The 20,570-nt window shown below is 42.2% G+C and overlaps 1 protein-coding gene across 1 annotated transcript in view; it reads right to left on the reverse strand.

Moving 5' to 3' along the window:
• The window catches only part of syne2b (spectrin repeat containing, nuclear envelope 2b), a 172,844-nt gene that overhangs the window by 15,197 nt on the left and 137,077 nt on the right, over window positions 1-20,570 (reverse strand). Inside the window, exons 118-123 of the mRNA XM_084045516.1 lie at window positions 20,008-20,166; window positions 18,611-18,777; window positions 6,645-6,807; window positions 4,712-4,899; window positions 3,634-3,784; window positions 1,676-1,858 (exon numbers count right to left, since the gene is read on the reverse strand). Of these exons, the coding sequence (XP_083901642.1) occupies window positions 1,676-1,858; window positions 3,634-3,784; window positions 4,712-4,899; window positions 6,645-6,807; window positions 18,611-18,777; window positions 20,008-20,166 (1,011 nt within the window). The remainder of the gene's footprint in view (window positions 1-1,675; window positions 1,859-3,633; window positions 3,785-4,711; window positions 4,900-6,644; window positions 6,808-18,610; window positions 18,778-20,007; window positions 20,167-20,570) is intronic.

The following is a 20,570-nucleotide window of genomic DNA, read 5'->3' on the forward strand; positions in this document are numbered from 1 at the left end:
CGGGTGATGCCAACCTCCTGGACACCCTCAGGACAAATAAGCGAACCTGGGCTGACGGGGCCTTCTCGGCGGCTGCCCCCTCACTGTGGAACTCACTCCCAGCTAACATCAGAGCTGCCCCCACCCTCACCACTTTTAAATCCACACTCAAAACCCCACCTTTTCAGACTCGCATTCCCTACAGCATAAATCCCAACCTCCCTTTGTTTACCTTTCTTTTATAGATTTCTAAGATGTTGTAACTAGTTCTTCCTAATACAGTCGTTTCTGTAAAGCGACTTTGAGTACCTAGAAAAGCGCTATATAAATCATATGTATTATTGTATGTCCTACCCACCAACAGTCGAACCCAGGTCCCCCACCGAAGTTCTGATATGTTTAACACTGAGCTAATAGAGCCTGCCTGCTTGCTCAGGGGATAATCTCTATTTTGACCTTCAGGCAGTACCACTTGTCAACCTGTAGGGGTCAAACCAGACCACAGGACCTACAGTACATTTCTCAATAAAAGAGCAGGGAGACCAAATACAACCACTGCAGTGGTGTTAGTTATATTGTACTAACATACTCTACCATACAAATTGGTCAAAATAACATTCTATTCACAAAACAAAAGTTACATAGTGGAGATTTAAGCCCTTATTTTATACATTGTTGCACGATCGTGTTGCCCGGCGAAAATAGCTGATCAATGATCTGGACAGATGGAGGATGTTTCTGTTACATTTCTACACTCTCAGAGTTAAGTAAACACTGACTGAGGATTTCACAGTTATTGAGGTCCCAGAGATAAAACATTGAATCAAAAGTCCATGAAATTCAAAAGGTTGATAATTATTGCTGTAGATCTCCAAGATGTTGTGGTTGTTTTGTGGCTATCTAATATAATGAACATTATTGATATGTATCCAGCGATGAGTCTTCACGCTGTTACCATCTGGTGAACGGTGAATTGATTATTATTTTTTGCCTGGGTTTTAGGGCATGACAAAACCACACAATTCTGGTTTAATAGAAATTGCAATAATTGAAAATATCCAATAACAATTAAATACACCTGGATGAGCAAAAGGATGAACGTTACCATGTAATAAATGGGATTTATTTTCAAATGTAATCATAACCAAGTGGCCTTGTTCCATCTGCCCTCCTTTCTCATCTCCGATGACAAACAACAGGATTAGTCTTGTGAAGCAGAAAACAGCCTTATTATCTCACCTGTCACAGCTACTTCAGAGGAGGATACAGGTTGAAAAGTCTATCCATCTACAAGTATCCATCAACTGACAATCACCTCACCTAACCCAATGGTTCTCAAAGTGGGGTACGGGGAAGCCCAGGGTTGTCCCCAGCCAAGCAGAAGCGTTTCAGAACATTCAAGCCCTATTTTATTATTAAGCTGTGACGCATTGTGAGCTTGTAGGTGTTAGTGTTAGTTTTGAAAAATGTTGAAAACCCTTTATACATCTTGACAAATCTTCTATTATGGGGGTCCCTTGCATAAGGTCTATTTCAAATGGGGAGTACGCAGCCAAATACATATAGATTTGGGGGTCCTTGACATGAAAATATTTCGGAACCACTGACTTAACCAATCGAGCAATCAGCAAACCAAGCAGCCAATAAAATTACCAGCCAACCACTCACCCAGCCGCTCCTCTCTGAACGTTCTCACCTTGAGTCTACGGAGCACGGCGGCCACCCTCCTCTGCAGGTGGTCCCAGCGCTGGTTGCCCTCGTGGACCATGACTTTGAGTCTGCTGGCAGCGTCTGTCCTGTTCTCGCGGGCGAGGCGGCGGTACTGCTTGTTGACCAGCTCCAGCTGAGTGAGTCTCTCATGAACCTGCCTCTGGAAAGCCTGGCAGAGCATGAAGAGGGAGGATGAGACATGTTATGTTAGTTAGGAGCCCACCTGAGGTCAAATCTCTTTTGTTTTACTGACATTTTTATTATTTTCGTAATCGAATAAATAAATCAACGAATCAACGCCACATTGCGACTCGTTGCCAGCTTGAATATTGCCTATTTTGGGTATTTCTATGATCAGTTATTTATTTATAATCAATTAAATTGATTAGGTTGATTAAAGGTTGCACGCCTAAACAGCAGACAATACTATTGATATATCTCCCTCACTATTCTGACAGACATATTCGTACATGGGAAGAAAATATCTACTTTTAATGTGGTCACAAGTCTACATGTCTAAGTGCAGGCTTGTTAGACAGTCTAACTTTAAACCACTGTACGTCGGGTCCGGGACCACCAAATAGACCCTTACGGGTATGTAACTCTGAGTGTACAAATGGAACCAAATGGACCCCTAAATAACACTCATGATTTTCCCGTGTAGTTTTGGGTCCCAGAGATTAAAATATCTTTGTGTTAAATGGGGGTTTGTGGCCTAACGCATATCAAACTGGAGGTCCTTTAATTCAATTAAAAAGGTTGAGAATCACCGCTTTGAAGAAATTATGATTTTGTAACCCGTCAGAGACTGAATATGTTGTAACCTTTTCTTTACTCACTCAATAAAAAAGATTATATAAAAAAAGAGGATCACTGCTTTAAACTACCTCCACCCCCTATGGTATTCCACTGATACTCAGTATATAGGTCAGTGGTGGCTCTCTGTGGGATGAGGCATCAATACCAGCAACACTCAGGTCCCTGTTGCTGTGCAGATCAAAGGCTCAGATTAGCAGCCTCCACCATGTGCTGGTAATCCCAGTCCATACATGACGGCCAAATGCTCTGTCTGTCTACAATCACCCCTGGATTACCTGCTACTGAAACTCACAACAGACCAAGCTCAAGCAGCATTAGAGGTTTACCACATAGAACGTAGTGTGGAGTGCCTTCTATGAAAACCCTTGAAGCCTTAATTCTAGCCATGTCATAAAAGGTGAACATGCACCAAACATAGCTGATCTACAAGCTCACAATGTGATGCGTTGTGAGCTTGCAGATCAGAAATTTTAAGCAGAGATTTCGTGAAGAGGGAAAAAAGCAGGGGACCAAGTATTAGACCCCTGGGGTACCCCAGTCAACGAAGTATACACTGTAGGGGCGAGGCATTTTCATTGTGTGGGTGAGAACTTTTAATCCATTCAATCCGGGAACTAAACGCATCTCTGTCATTTAAGATTTCTTTAGCTATTCAAAAATAGCAGATATATAAGCTCATAGCATGGCACAAAGTGCCGCGCTATGAGCTTGCAGATCTGATTTTTTTTTTTTATCGTGAACATTTTTGCAAATCTTTGAATATATATTTTTTAAAAGCGAACATTTGTAAAATATTTAATTCCAGGGACCCCCCAGAAGCAAAGACTTGAGTTACAAATGTTGCATTAAAAATACATATGTTCAAAGATTTGCAAACATTTTCACGATTTTTCCCGAATTGAATGGGTTAAAGTTATTCAATCATTATCAGAATCTGTTTGGCCAAGTATGTTCACATGCAAGGAAATGGACTTGATGCACTTCTTTCCCCTGTACTACTGTCATCCTATCAGCTTCCCTGCTATCTCCCCCAATACAGGGAGAATACTAAGGTGGTGGATCAAATGCCCTGTCTGTTAGGAATCATAAAGCTTTGTGTGTTATTGTGTGGTCTCTTGTGTTAACCTCAAACTTCTTGAGTTCCTCCTTGGCGCTGGTGTAGAGGACATGGGCTGAGACAGGGTTGGCTGCAGTCTGCTCCGCCGTCTTCAGCCAGTCCTCAAAGCGAGAGTAGTCGTCCAGAAACTTACACCACAGACGCCACGTCTCCTCGATCCTTCAGGGCAAGAAAGATGGATGTGTTTGAACTTCTCCTCATCCTTTATTTATCATGGGAAACTTTACTGAGCCTGTGTGTGCTATGAATGTATAAAATAATATACGACTGTGAATGTATTACTTCATAGTCTTACACTCGCACATCTGCTAGCCTGGGAGCTGCCCGGTATTCTATTGTTAGACCCTGAGCAGTTCCTGAGTAATTTAATACAATTATTGAATGTATTTTTTTTTTAAATGTTATCCTCCATCACTTACTTTAGTGAACGGATAATACATTTTCTGGCCATGGTACCAATTTTATCCAATCAGGAGTCAGAACTCATACAGGATAAATAAGTGAAAATGGAAGTGATGACACAAAGAAATGAGCAGACAAATTTGAAACTGTAACACTATAAAACTGAACCTGATAAATGGGTGCTCTCTCCCGATTGGATTGGGATTGGCAACCCACCTGAAAATGTATTTTCTGTTTATTAAAGAGCTGGAGAGACCTCTGATACAGAACAAACACTGACTATACTATCATACTATCATAATATAGAGCTTTGACTGTTTAACAAAAATATCACTTATATTACCTTTAAGAACTGATATTTAACGTTATTAGGAAACGGTTGATGTCAGTGCATATCACTGTTGTTGTCATCGTGTGTGACAGACCAGAGGTTCATAAACTAACCCCAAGTTCATCCTCCTCTCCATGGACTCATGCATGTATGTATCTGCAAGTCTCTGTATCTCTGCTGTTAACTTTTTATGTAAATGAATGCCCTAGCTCGTCATACTACAGTGTCACACAAAAGTAGCGAAAAGTGCTTTTTTTTTATTTGAATAAAATGTTTTTACATTTTAGACATGCAAGATTTCCACCCGACAGCAATGGTATATGAGAGCCTGTGCATCCTCTTCATGGTCTCACCTCATCCTCCTCTCCATTGACATGGCACAGATGTTCCTCCATCGGCGGTCCAGGCTGCGGGTGGTCTGCTGGATGGAGTCGTTCTCCGAGTCGCTGCCGCAGGCGTCGGCGTCGTGCAGCAGGACGTCACAGAGGGTCAGGACGGACGCCACGCCCTCCGTGTGCTGCTCAATGTCCCTCTGCAGGTCCTGGAGAGCACAACGACAATGGCATCAAACATACAAGTAGTAGTATTAAGGCCTGAGGTGGACCCCCATCTGAACATGTTTTGTGTCAGGGACCCCCAGAAGAGAAGATTTGTGTTTAAAAAAAAAAGCGGCACAAAGTGACGCGCTGTGATTGCATATCTGATATTTCTGCTATAAGATCTAAAATGAGACGGATGCTTTCCCGGTCTCAATGGGTTAAGAAATAAGAAAAAAACAATGAAGCCTGCACAAAATCAAACAAAACGTCAATAGAGAATGAACAAGGACAAGAGTCTGAAAGCCCTGCTAGCTCTGACTAGAGGTGTAGACAGTATATGACTGAATGGAGGATAGATGAATGATAAATGTATATGCATTCATATTCACTGGTGACTTGTACATTAATTTAATTCAGAAACCCAGTGCAGATATCTAGCCAGAATTTAAGCTCAGCATTTTATTTTATTCTCATTTTTCTTGGTTCGGTGACTCACACCCCTCCTGTGTTTCATTCTTGTGCAGGAGTAGTGAGGTGTAAATACAGTCAAGGTGTAAAGAACAGCAGCAGAATCTTGCGCTGACTGGAACATTACATCATGTGTGTATACAATGCAACACTGAAACTCACTAGTGATGAGGTTGAAAACACCAAGTTCAGCAGAGCTGGTACTTTGTGACAGACTGCACATACCTAATCAGTCAGAATCAACTCTTTATACAGAATGAGCAGTTCAGTGTCTTGCTCAATGGCACATCAGCAGTGCAACCGAGTGCCTTATACCCTCTCCATTTTTTATTTACTGCATTCAATCCGGAGCACTATCCATACACAAAACAATATGTATTTTCACTGACAACATTTTTTTTTTCAGTTGAAAACACGTGATTTTTGTGTGGCAAGTGGCACTTGACGAAAAGGGTTGTGTGATAAGTTGTTGTGTCATAATTGACTATTTGGCTAGTTATTTTGAGGTGCACATACAGAACATGTAGGATCCATACTGTAAATTGTGTAAATGTTATTGTAAACCTTCTCCTGTTGGTCAGTGAACAGCTCCACCTAGTCGGTTTGTTCCTTATTTTCTTTTGGGAGGGGGTATGGAATGAGGTAACTATTAGCTCTCTCCCGCTACCCGTGACAGCACTTTTGTCAGGGTTTACTTGTTCGAAGTTAGCACTTTGAGGGTTGCCTAGGCGACTGTCAGAAGCCTGGAGTGTCCATCCATGAAGGGGCCATTTTAGACTTCCTTCTTCCTGTAATGGTGAGAAGATGCTATTTTCTAAAGAACAGCGGGAGAGAGACGGCAAGTCTCATCTCCGTTTGTTTGTCTGTCTGCCTGTCTTTAGTTCTCATCATGCCTTTCTGCCTCTGTCCGTCTGTCTATCTTGATTGTCTGTCTATCTGTCGGTCTGTGGGTCTCTCTCTCCATCTGTCTGTCTGTTTTTGCCTCTCTGTCTTTTCTCCCCAGCACTCTCATCTCATCTCTCTCTCTTTCTCTCGTGTTTAATGAAGACCTTTGACTGTCTCTCGCTGGAACTCTTTCCCTGTTCATTCACATCTCTCTCTCTCTCTCTCTCATACTTAAAACCACCCATTCATACAACCCCCTAGAGTAGAAGGAAAAAAATGACTAAGGTGACTAAAATAAAACAATTTGGTTCTGCTTCGCTCTGTAGCTCATTTCCCTTATGGTTCCATTTTTATACTTTCCAAAGTTCAATTAACACTTAGACTGTGCTCTCACCTGCTGTTCGGCTAGTTTCCGCTGGATCTCATCGCTGTGACAGACGTTGTAGACGACGGGCTTAGACAGCTCTGCCTCGATACGAGACAGCCAGGTCCGCAGGTTACTCATGTTTTTATCCAACTGCTGTACTGTTACCAGGGTCTCCTTCAGCTTCCTCACCCTGGGAACCAAAACACAAAGAGAATCAGAGTGAATCAGACTGTCGATTGACAGAACAATCAAACGACCCGTTTATCCATCCGTCTATCCAGTCAACATCCATTTATCAGATTCCAAGCTAATAGAAAGTCTTTAGTTAACAGGCTGGAATAGAAGCCATTGTTCTTGAATCAATACAAAAAATATGTTTGAAACCTTGTTTAAAATGACCAAACCTGACCAATGATGTCACTGGTAGGCAGGTTTCTGAACTGTCCACAGCCCTCCTCTGAGACCATCGGTCCTCACTAATGCTCATAAGATGCCATCTTATGAGCATTAGTGAGGACCAATTAGATTAGAACATAGGTTGGAAATGGGTGAAGTGGTCCTTTAAGCCCTATTTTTAAAAAGCATCATGATGTGACCCGTTGTAAGATTGTACATTTTTCGTCTATTCTGAAATTCTGTGAATTATTTTGATATTTATGAAACATTAAAAAAATAGAAATTTGGGGGGGAAAAGATTTTTGAAAAAGAAATGAGATTTATTTTTTGTAGGAAATGTTACAAAAACAGGATGTTTACGAGTGACCCATAAAAACGTATGTTTGGGAAACACAAATCCTCTTCTAGCATTCTCCACTGAAGACACTATAATCAAATGTTAAACAGATGCTTCTCAGTCAGAAACACTACGATTTCAGCCAAGCAGCAGTCCTGTGGCTAGCCATGAATGTGGACATGAAACATGACAGGACATGAAGGTCTTTCCAAACTGATCCGAAAAAATTTAGGGCATTTCTGTGTTATTTGGTCAGTACAATAAGACAGAGAGAGAGAGAGAGAGACAGACATGTGGAGAGACATCTCCACATTGTGGAGACATCGGTCTCCACAATGGACTCATATTGACTGCTGCATATTAAACGGGTGAACTTGTGATTATATCAAAAACAGCTTGTTTAATTGAAATAGCTACACAGTATGACTTTAAAGCAAACACTCTGTATTTGACTGAACACAACTCAACAGGTGTTCTCATCACTGAGCTCCCTGGGAGCTGGGGAGTGACCTACTGTACATCTGATGATGTCTGACAGACAGGGGCAGTGGCAGTCTAACTGACCTATATCAATACATTCAGCTGAACGCACAGATACACAGTGCAGAGAGAGAGAGAGAGAGAGAGAGAGAGAGAGAGAGAGAGTTTTTGGGATATACATTCATGAGATATGGTAGAAAACACCATACAGTATATGGCATCATAACATTATGTAATACGTTTGTATTTCATTCATATCACATGATGTATAAGCTTAGTATGTGTGTGTTTAACTGACTGGTCACTGACCTATATTAGCACATTCCTCTGAGAGAGAGAGAAATATTCCACTGTCATTGCAAGAGCATTCCATGAGACACTCTCACAAAGAGCGTGCGTGTGTGCACACAACATGCACTATCTTGTACATACTGTCAATGTTTAAGTCTCTTAACCCTCTGATGAAACATCTCTTGTGCTGCTGATTCCAGCAGATGTCATGCTTGCTGAGGATGACCAGTCCATGTAAACACTGTATGATGCAACAATGGTGGTGAGCCCAGTCCACCTCGTCACCTCACTGTCCCACTATCAGCATCAACCAGTCCACCTCACTGTCCCACTATCAGCATCAACCAGTCCACCTCACTGTCCCACTATCAGCATCAACCAGTCCACCTCACTGTCCCACTATCAGCATCAACCAGTCCACCTCGTCACCTCAGTGTCCCACTAGCAGCATCAACCAGTCCACCTCGTCACCTCACTGTCCCACTACATTTATTTATTTGTTTTTCATACTGTATAATCAACAAATTGATGCTGAAAATTATTTTCTTATAATTTACTATAACCACTTAAGCCATATTTTATAGTTTGCCGTACAACAAGGTGTACCGACACATCACAACGGGATATGTCGTGAGTTTGGAGATCAGCTATTTTTCACATTTTGGAAAATCTGATGATGATTTAATAACATTGATTGTTTTGACTATTAATTAAATAGAATAGTGTGATTAAATGTTGCACCCCTATTTCTGAACACACAAGTGTCTGTCTGTCAGTCAGTCAAAACAGCAGCACAGACAGTTTTGGGTGCACACAGTACAACAGCAGTGAATATGGTCAATGAGACAAACAATGTTTTTTTCTTATGTTAAATGGTGCATTTAAATAGCACCTCTCTCCAAAGGGCTTCACACTGTGCACTGATGCTGCATCAGTCTTCATTAACACATTAGCATGGGGTCTGTACTGAACATCATCACCATTTGTTTTGTGTCAGTGAATGTATGCATATGAATGTATGCATATGAATGAAGGAATGAATGGACGTATTTACATGTACACGTACGCACATGCGGATGTGCTGAGGTAGCTTAAGGTTGCGTGTGTATCCGTCAGGTCACGTGACACAGTGGTGGAGGGGAGGGGGGAGAGATATGCGATGGCATCAAAACATCCACCCTGCTTCGGCATGCACACACACCTGCTGCTAGCACAAGCCATCATCATGCAAAATACCAATTACATCAAAGCAGTCGATTCCTGGCGACCTGCTTTTGTGCTGAATGACATGCACAGCCTGCCTCTCTGTCTGCCTCCCTGCCTAAATACATGCTCTGACAAAGCATGGCCCATCCCCCCATGCTCTCCATCTCTCCACCCCTCTCTCCACTCTTCCTTCCCTTTCACATGCATGCACACACACACACACACACACACACACACACACACATAACACAACACTCGACCTGCTCCCTCCATTCACCCGGCTGTCTATTGAGCCCTCCCTTCGCGGTTGGGTACACAGGGGTGCCATGGCGCTTTGGGATCAGGACAAGACAGAGAGAGAGATACTTACGGGCTGGTGAGGAGACTACTCCACGACGATGGGCGAGATGCTAGTTAGCTAGCCGAGCGCTCTCTCTCCCTCTCGCGCTCCCTCTGCCCACCTGGTCTGCAGTCCGCCTATTACCCCCTCCTCTCTCTCTCTTCCTCCCTCTCTGCCTCCCCTCCCCGCTTTTCTTCTCCTCTCCTCAATTCAGCCCGTTTGTTGTGTGTCGCATGCCAGACCTCTGGCAGCATCTCAACATGCTGTTATAAAATCAACATGACTTTAATGTACATTCAGAGATCATTATTGCGTGGCACTTATGTTCACCAGTGATGCTGCGTTTGCTGTGAAACGGTCAAACTGGAAAGAGAGACCCTTTTTAATTTGTTTACTGTACTTCTTGCTAAACCAGTAGACTCTGGTTGGGGCTGAATACCTTTAACACAAACTGGAGAACTTCAGTTAGAGGTTTATGTGTGTAAGGAACATCATGTCGACTGCATCCATATAGACACAAAAACTTGCTCAAGGACACTTCTGCACCGCAAAATGGCAAGTTAATTACATTTTCACAGTGAAATTAACACTCATGATTTGACACCTGGCTGATAGATGACTGTTTGCCGGGATCCAAGGTTAAAGGAAGGTCTCTCAGACCACTAATGCCACCTCACTGTACTGTACCTACTCTACCAGAGTCAATATCACTTCAAGGGCGATCGAGTAGCAGACTAGCTGTAACTGCAGTACAGCTGCACCTGTCCTGTACACAGTATGTCAAGTGAGGACAGAAGCATATTCAAATGAGGCCTGGTTTTCATGGGAGCAGATGTCTGCTGCTGAAGCTACTGTTCATGTAAACTACAGCTACACAGACAGACAGCAGACACGCTCAGCAGGGAGCAACACAAATCTCTTTTAAAACCCATAAAAAAATGTAAAAAAAACATTATAATCCCCTAAGGCAGCAGCTTGGTGCATCTAATTTTTTTAACCTTTGTATGACACTCGTTTTAATTGACTCGTCATTCTTATCGTTTAAATTTCTCTCAGTATTGGTTGTATAATTGCTTTTCTGTTTTATTTATCTTATTGTACTTCTTTTATCTGAAAAGCACTCTGTAACATTGTTAAATAAAATAAAAGTAATTATTATTTAACCACTCTCAAATAGGGCTTAGCCAGCCTTCCCTGATGCTAAACTGCTAAAAGCAATTAACATGAGGAGAACTTAACTTTCAACAAGTAGACTTAAAGACTGGATATGCATGGAGGTCATCACACAGGTAGAATGACTGATCATATAGCGCACGCACGCGCGCGCACACACACACACACACACACACACACGTCTCTAAACCCGCCTTGTTCAAACTCAGCAAAATCACCGTGGCAACGGAGCTGGCCGCCTGCACGAAGACTTGTTTAGAAAAAGTCATCACCGTGACAACCACATCTACGAGCGCGGAGCAGAGTGAAGTGCAGTCGTAAAATTAATACAGTGCTTTTATTTCCCAGCCACTTACACACTAAGACAACACCTCTTAAACAACAATCACTTACACCCTAAAACCTCACTGCATAAACAACAATCAGAAACGGTGTCGAAATTAACGGCTGAAATTATGTAAATTAACTAAGTACATTTACTTTTACTTTACTTGAGAATGTCAATTTTTCAATACTTTCATATACTTCTACTCCGCTACGTCTCAGAGGCAAAGATTGTACTTTAAAAACAAACTTTTCCACTACAGTTATTTGAATATAATAACTGTTATATACTGTATATAAGTTACTTGTAGATTTTGATTATTATTACAAAACATACATTAACCAATCAAGCCATATTTTATACTTTGTCTATTCTAAAATAGCCAACCTACAAGCTCAGCTAATTTATTTATTTTTTAATTTTGCTAAACTTTTGTACTTTTACTTATTACTGAAATGTGATGCCAATACATTTTTCACTTTTACGCAACTAACATTTTGAATACAGGACTTTTACTTGTAACATATTTCTACATCGTGAAATCTTTTACTTAAGTGAAAAACATCAGAGTACTTTTTCCAACACTGCCGAAATTAACGACTGGGAGACAAACAGCGAGAGAAGATAAAGAAACATTTGTTTTCCTGCTTGAAAAGGAAGGAGATTTGTGAGTCCAGGGATGACAGGGAGAGGAGGTGGAGAGAGGAGGAAGGGTGGGGAGGGCAGAAAAGGGCAGTGCGGAGAAGTTGGGGGGTAGGAGAAGGGTAAAGGAGGGGAGATGGTGGACACTATAAGAAATAAAACAAATTATCAACAAAAGAAAAGCTGCTTCTCGATTTTTCAATTCACCTACATGAGCAAGATGAAGTTGGTTATTGGATCTAAATATCGGTTTGGATATTTTCAGTTAACTGGCCATGCCCAGCCCTAGTAGACTAGAGAGTGAACCAGACAAACATCTGTCTCCCTTTCGCCTGGTTCAGACAATGGAGGGAGAGGAGAGGAGCAGAGGGAGAGGGGGGGGGGGGGGGGGGGGGGTGGATAGAGAGAGAGGATTAAGAGAAGAGGAGAAACAGGTGGAGGAGGAGGGGGGAAAGGTAGCATGGAGCTAGGAAAGGAAGAAGTAGAAAGTGAAAAGCAGTCGAGTGTGTGAGTGCATGTGCCAGTGTGTATGAAAATGTTTTTGTGCGCTTGTGTGTGTGTGTGTGTGTGTGTGTGTGTGTGTGTGTGTGTGTGTGTGTGTGTGTGTGTGTGTGTGTGTGTGTGTGTGTGTGTGTGTGTGTGTGTGTGTGTGTGTGTGTGTGTGTGCTCAGACTGGGTGGTTGTGTGGCCCTTGGGGGCCCGATGGCACAAAAGACTCGTGTCAGCACACAGCAGCTGCTGGACCAGGATGACACGGGGACCCCGTTTGTTTTGGGGGACAAAGGCAAAGCGGAGGGCCTGTGTCAACCCACGTAATCCTCTCACATGCACGCACACAGGCACACAGCCAGGACACACATCCTTAGGCAACACCATCTCACAACACCACACACACACACACACACATCCAGAACACATTGTCTCACAAAATGCAGACACACACACACTCTCTCAACGACAAACCCCCCCCCCCCCCCCCCCCCCCCACAACCCTATAAAATCAAGTCAAATCCCAGTGTGACTTTACTGATGCGAGAGATGGACAAAGGGCTGAGGACAGCCGTTATTCCGGTTGACACTGGACGAGCTTGACCAGTGCTTATCCAAACATGTGACACATCACCTCAGGACTCTGTCCACAGCGCACACGCACACACACACACACACACACACACACACACACACACACACACACACACGCAGCATTAACTCACTTCCCTTCCTTGCTTGTCCACTGTAGCATATGACAGGGTGAGCAAACACATTTTGATTCAGAGCTTTGCTCAGGGTAGCTGGTATATAAGTCACTGTGAGTGCACTGTGAGTATACTGCATAGTGGTGACATCATAGGTTGGAAGTGTGAGCTCCAGACCTCTGCTCTGTGTCCTCTGGATGGATTACTGTTTACCAGCAGAGGTTAATGCAGAGTGGAGCTGACAGCACTGAGGCAGCAGAATGCTGATCTGAGGTCAACCATGGCCGGGGACCTAATGATTTATAAAGACACGTTTAGGTCTCTCTCGTCTTTTACTGATCAACACATAAACCCAAATTAACCACTTAAACTCTACTGTATACTTTGTTGAGCGGGTTCCCATGGGCTCTATACTACAAAAATAATGATGTTGCTATATCAGTGTTTTCATGTCAAGGACCCCCAAAATTAAATGTATTTGGCCGCGGACCCCCATCTCAAAATATGTTGTTCCAGGGACTCCCAGAAGCAAAGATTTGAGTTAAAAATCTTCCCTTTAAAAAATAGATATATTCAAAGATTTGCAAAAAAAGAATCCATTTTTTTTTTAAAGAGCAGATCTACAAGCTTGGGATGCGTTCCCGGTTTTGATGGGTTAAGACACGTTTAGCCCTCTCTCTCTCTCTCTGAGCTTATACCATCAATAGTCAACAAATAAATCCCACATTTAAGGTAAGTCTGAACCGGCAAATGAAGACAGGTAGACATGGCAACAGGTTAGTTTCCAGGTCACGGTAAGCAGCTTCCCTGAGTCTGATAAAAACAGACATTCCTCACGTTTATCTTCTTAAGAGGGTTTTTACTGCCTCACTACAAACTATAGCACAGCATCTCAGAACAGGTGGAGGAGAGATCAAAAACAATCCTGGCTTCTTTTTACCCGGTTAACACTCAGATTTGTGTTTACATTCAGTGGACCAGCGGCTGCCCACCTTTTGAGGATCAGGGCCCACTTGAAAATTGCGAAGGCGGTCGCAGCCCGACCCATCTGACCACTTAACACGGCAGCCTAGCCTATAAGTGATCAGATGGTTGGGCTGCCTGCATTCTCAGAGCATGTTTATTTTAGTGATCAATGAATCGATTATGTTCCGGCTTGGATCATTCTAACTAACACAGTATACTAATTTTTTTAAAGAAAAAAGACCATGACTTTTTTTTTTTACATACATTTTAAAATATTTGTGTTATTTTAATATGTGGATTCAAAAGCCTTGCTCAAGGGCTCCTCGACCGCAGTTAGTGAATAGAGAGAGAACAAGAAGAGGTACTCCCCGTTACTTTCCTTTCGCTGCTTTCATTTGGTTTCCTTGGTCTACAATTAGTTAGCTAGAATGAAAGCTACAGTATCAATAAACACTGCTCTGGTCTCTGGTCTAGTTAAATGATGAAAGGGTTGGATAGAGGTGTTCTTAATTCAACTCAAATGTTCACATGAAATCTTAATTATACAGAGCACACCAGTTACCATTAACATGTGTGTTAATGCCATTAACACACATTCCATTGCACTGCAGTGGCTTGTGTCTTAATTTAAAACCAGTTACCATTAACATGTGTATTAATACCATTAACACACATTCCATTGCACTGCAGTGGCTTGTGTCTTAATTTAACAAGTGCATATGCATCCACACACGTGCATGCACTTCTAAAGTCTTGTATGCAAATGGACGAGTGACCGTGGGCAGAGGACAACAGGTCCACTGCACTTCATGGTGTATGTGTCCTGTCTGCTTCCATTGTCACAGACATGGTGTTAATGACATGTCAGTCAAACTAAAGACCCTTGCCTTTGGAGCCAGCGTCAACCACATGGTCAGGCTCTCATGACTCCTCCTTGTGTCTGCCACCTCAATTGAGTGAAAGTAAACATGACTGTCTAAAAAGATTTTATATATATACATATATACACATATACATATATATATATATATATATATATATATACATATATATATACATATATATACATATATATATATACATATATATACATATATATATACACACACACACACACACACACACACACACACACACACACACACACACACACACACACACACACACACACACACACACACACACACACACACACACACACACACACACACACACACACACACACGTTGTATAGCGTATGAAGCATTTGAAACTCTTAAAATGCTTCATAAGCAGCATTTGGACATGTGCAAAGTACAAAAATTAACTATTAGCCGATTAGGCTCTCACACTAAAAGATTCAAGTGTAAAACTGACAGATTAGTTTGAGAGGGAGAGAGAGCAAAAGGGAGAGACAGAAACATAAGGAGGTAGGGGAATTAAAAGAGAGAATGACAGAGAGGGGGATAGACAGAGAAACAGAAAGAATGAAAGGCACATCCAGACAGAGAGATGGCGATACTGGCAGGGAATCAGCAGCTAAACAGCCACCATATGGCCTCATGGGTTGTTCACCCCCACCCTCCCCAGTGACTCTGTCCATCTGGCAGTGAGAACGCATTCCAACACAGAGCATAGCAGCAAGGCACGCACACACACACACACACACACACACACACACACACACACACACACACACACACACACACACACACACACACACACACACACACACACACACACACACACACACACACACACACACACACACACACACACACACACACACACACACACACACACACACACACACACACACACACACACACACACACACGGTTATGACTGCATGTGTGCCACCATCACAAAACACAGGACCAGAACCCCCTCCAAAAAACAAATGCCGTCAAAATCGGAAATAATAGGCTACGAACGTAACCCTGGTTACTTGAGTATTACGAGCGAGAAGTAGTGAGTATATGAAAAATAACTTAACTTATCCGAAATTCAATCATCAACCCTCCATTTTCTGCTTACTGCAGAGAGAAGGCATAGAGCAGATAATTGCGGTGCACTCCACCTGTTCTGTTCCCAGTCCACTGTGTGCCATTAGCTAACTCAGGCTCTGTGGTAAACATGTAGTCTGCACCAGGAGAGGCAGTACATTGCTAATAATAATAATAATAATGATGGTGCCTCTTGTCATCCATGGGAAAAACTATTTCCTTGATTGAGGCAAACAAGTCCAAATCTGCTCCATGATTAAATGAGCCTGGTTTCTCAGATGGACCAAGGAGAACATTCTTTAATGAGGAAAGTGAATCTATTACATGTAAAAACCTATTTCCTTGCCCTACCCTTTTTAGGCTGTCCATGTTCTAATTGCCTAAATTGACAATTTTCGTCGAATAGCGACCTCCTGGTTCACAACGTGACACGGATGCAATACGTTGCCACGAATTTCAGCATGTGACACATTTGAGCATTAGAACATTGTAAAGGACACTTCAACAAGACACATCAGCTGTTGTAAGGCTTGAACCTGTGACCTCTGGCTAATGAAAAGGTCCCTTTAACTACCCAGTCACATAATACAGTAGCTTCCTTGCCAGTGCAGACTGCAGTTAGGTTTAGGTTATATTAACATGTCTGCTGGACTACCATTAATTCACTAAATTATATGTATACTGTCAATAACTTGACAACAAATTGTGTCAAGTCATCTCTCTTATGTCTCCATTAACCAGTATTATATTAGAAGTCAGGACTTTGTAATAATAATAATAATAATAATAATAATGCAATATAGACCAATATTTCCAGACGGCCATAGTGACTAAGCTACGGCCACCCTGTACGTGTTGGTCCATAAATAAGATGGCATATCGCCCAGCAATAGGTAGAACTAGGGGATACGATATACAACACTGCACTGAAAAACCTGCTATGAGAAATCCACTGTGTGTGTGTGTGTGTGTGCATGTGCGTGACAACTCACATGGTTTTCATTTTCAAAGGCATCTGCACATGTGTAGGTGCACATGGGTTTGCACATCATTTGTTTATCAGATGCAGATAAAGCCGTCAGTAAGCATCATGGGTAAACACTCCCGCCAGCTAAGCCTAATACTGCATTCAACCTATAAATGGAGCTTAATGGCATCACATAAAAGATACCCTCTGACTGCACCTTGTTTAATGAATGCTCGCTCAGTGATGTTTAATTACTAATGTCTGTCTGTCTGTCTGTCTGTCTGTCTGTCTGCCACAACATAGCTATCTATCTGTCTGTCTGTCTATTTCATTGTCTTCAATCCCCACCCTTGTATGAATAAATAAGAGGAACTAAACTGACCTAACATCCTTTGCTGTCACATGTCATCATGGTGGTGTCCTCATGTATCCAACAACTACTCTATGGTTCTGTATCTCCGCCCAGCGACCTTTCCCCTCTGTGCACGAGTGGGATTTGTATTCATGGATTAATTATTAATGTCTCTCCATCGTTTTTATGGATTTTATTGTGATTTAATCTGCTGAGGGATACAGCGGCCACAGTGACAGCTGTGACCTGTGTACTGTTATGACCCCTTCTCTAGACTGATGGAAAAGAGAAGGACCCCAGGCAGAGCTTTGAAGCCAGAAATGTTGTAGTGAAGAGGCATAGAGACACACGCACACATGCACGCACACACACACAAAGGACAGATGACTATCTACAGAAGCTATCGAAAGCTAGCAAGTGTAACAGTTAAAGAGATACCACTGGTGTATCATATATTTTAAAAGGAAGCCTCGCAATTCCGAGAAATAAGGTTTTGTACAGAGCATTAAATGAAAAGAGATGCCACCACACACAAACATACTTTACAGACACAAAAACACACGCCTCAGATACAGGTTTACAACTCAAGATACTGGTAGTGGTTAACGTTCACAGACACAAGTATAATCACACACTTGCGGTTGAGAGCAACATCGGCTAAATGGCTAAAGTTCTAAATGTAGCCTTAACTGTTCTCTGTCAATTATAACAACATACTGAAACATTCCCCTTACCCCTCTCAATGAAACCAATATGGTTTCTGTCAGTCCTACGGTTTACAGTTCAACAACAACGGTCTTGGATGAGTACTGATTCCAGAACACTGAAGCCGTAAAACCGGTAGTTCCAAGGACCGTACAAAGTACAAAACAACTTCCTTATTTCCTTGGCAGGGAAACCCTCGAGATCGAGATTATCTCAGAGTCAATGCCTTAGCAGAAATATCACTGTAGTTCGATCAAAACAGTCAAGCTACAGGTGAGAGCATCAACTTCCCCTTGATGAACAATAGTGTTTTGATTGTTAATGCAACAATCTATATTAAGTGTACATACAGTGACATTAGCTAAAGCAGCAGTAATAGTCGAGTGATTTTTTTTCTTTTTCTCATCTTTTGAATGCCTATAACTTTTTCATATACTTTTTGATTGGAGCTAGTGTCTGCATATGTCATAATGACACATACCTCTACTATCTTTCCATCTAGAGGCCTACAAACCAAACTATGGAGAAACCAACCACCTGATTTCTGTGTTCAATAGTCTTGTCTTATAATCAGATGGCAGTATTTCCTTGCTTTAAACCACCTTCCACCTGTGTGTAGCCGTTTTGTGTACCTGGCGTCAATGTGGTCAAAGAGATGCTGCCAGCGGTCGTTGATGTCTTTGAGTTTGTCGTTGACCTCCGTCTCCTTGGTCTTGTTGCTGGCGGTGATGAGCTGCTCTCCAAGCTGCTTCAGGTGAGTCTTATTCTCGCTGAACAGGTTCATCTCCTCCATGCAGTCCTAGAGGACATTATGGTCAATAGTGTGCATGTGTGCGTGCACACAAAAGAGTCATGTAGGCCTGCTCTCAGTGTGTCCTCTTTCTCAGGACAAAGTATTAAAGTTCTTGTGCACTTAAAGAACATGGCTCCTGTAATGTAATGTCCTGTAATCTGTAATGTATCCTGATACGATGGATGTATATGTGCCTAGGAACCAGGAACATGAAATTACATATTTAAAGCCTTGTTTTACGTTAGTGTATTGTGAGCCTGTGCTTAAGTATGCAAATGTTGGACTTAACTGAAATCTGAATTGAAATCAAGTGTTTTAAAAAACTCCCACTGGGCCGATATGTCTGGGTATCACCGACGCCAATTGGCCTTCGCTCCACCCCCACACACACACACACACCATGACTAAAAAGAGGCCGGGCCCCCGACACAAAACAAGTCCATGTGGCCTTGCAGGGGGACAAACAGCTGGCATCTCTTGCACAATCAGAGGCTTCGCTGAAAGCCATGCAGGCCTTCATCTCTCCCTCTGTCACATCTCACTGCGTTCAAACCCCTGTGTTCAAAACATGTCACAACTGCTAAATATTTGGTGGAGGTGATATTTGGTGGACAAAAATGACACCAAATATTCAGCTACATTTAGTGGCTACAATAGAAATACTGCTGTAAACTGTATGTTAGGCTAAATGTGTTCTGAACGGGTTTTGTGATTTTGTGAAGTTTCATTTAAGCAAGAATGAAATTAATCTGTCTGTTCTAGCAATGATGTGTCAGACTACTTGAAGAGTGATAGCCTCTGTTGTATTGAATTGAATCATAGTGGTGCAGTTGTCTAAATAAGCAATCTTATACAATGGTCATTAGACTAATAATGATTATAAAATTTGAAGATTGCTTATTTGCTCATAAGTTATTACATACCACCATGTAAGATTAGATTAAACACCCCAAGCATCTGCTATCAGTCTAATCCCCTCATTAAAATGCATAAGCAAGTACACACACACACACACACACACACACACACACACACACACACACACACACACACACACACACACACACACCTCCTTAAACCTGATTTATACTTAGTTGCGTGCCAGTGTCGCACACTGAAAATAGCAGATCTACAAAACACAATGCAACGAGCTGGGATGCGTTGTGAGCTTGTAGATTGGCTATTTTCGGTGTGTGACACAATGCGCATCCAAGTACAATATAAATTAGACATTACCTTCTTGAGTTTCTCCACCATCTCCTCGATGCTGAGGTCAGAGTTATGAGCCACCTTGTTCTCCATCTGGGTCAACCACTCACACAGCTCCTTGTTCTTGTCGTTGAAGATGATCCAGGCATTGAGACGGTCGGCTATCTCCTGTTTACGCAGAGACACCTGAGCAGGGAAGACAGAAAGTGTGACACATGGCCTCAAATAGCTGGGGACACCACACCATTAGAGTTGATTAAAAACTCCATTATGAGTGCCTGCACCTCCACAAAAGTGACACTGATAAATCAACACAGAGTACATTCTGCACAATTATGATAATTATAGATATGAATTATAGCATAATTATAGATATGAACATACAGTAAAAGCACATTTTGCAGTCAAGGCTCTCTCAATTAATGAATTCCCTTTAAGCATGGAAATATTTCCAATACATCTGCCCAATAGATATTACAGGGAATGAAAGAGCAAGAGAGACCCAAAGAGGATCATTGAAACCGAGCCCACAGGTGGATGCTGGGGAGGCGGTGAGAGTGTAAATCTTCATAAGGTAGAACAGCAAGTAA

Source organism: Gymnoscopelus microlampas (genome assembly GCF_963454915.1).
Source record: "Gymnoscopelus microlampas genome assembly, chromosome: 20".
NCBI lineage: Eukaryota > Metazoa > Chordata > Actinopteri > Myctophiformes > Myctophidae > Gymnoscopelus > Gymnoscopelus microlampas.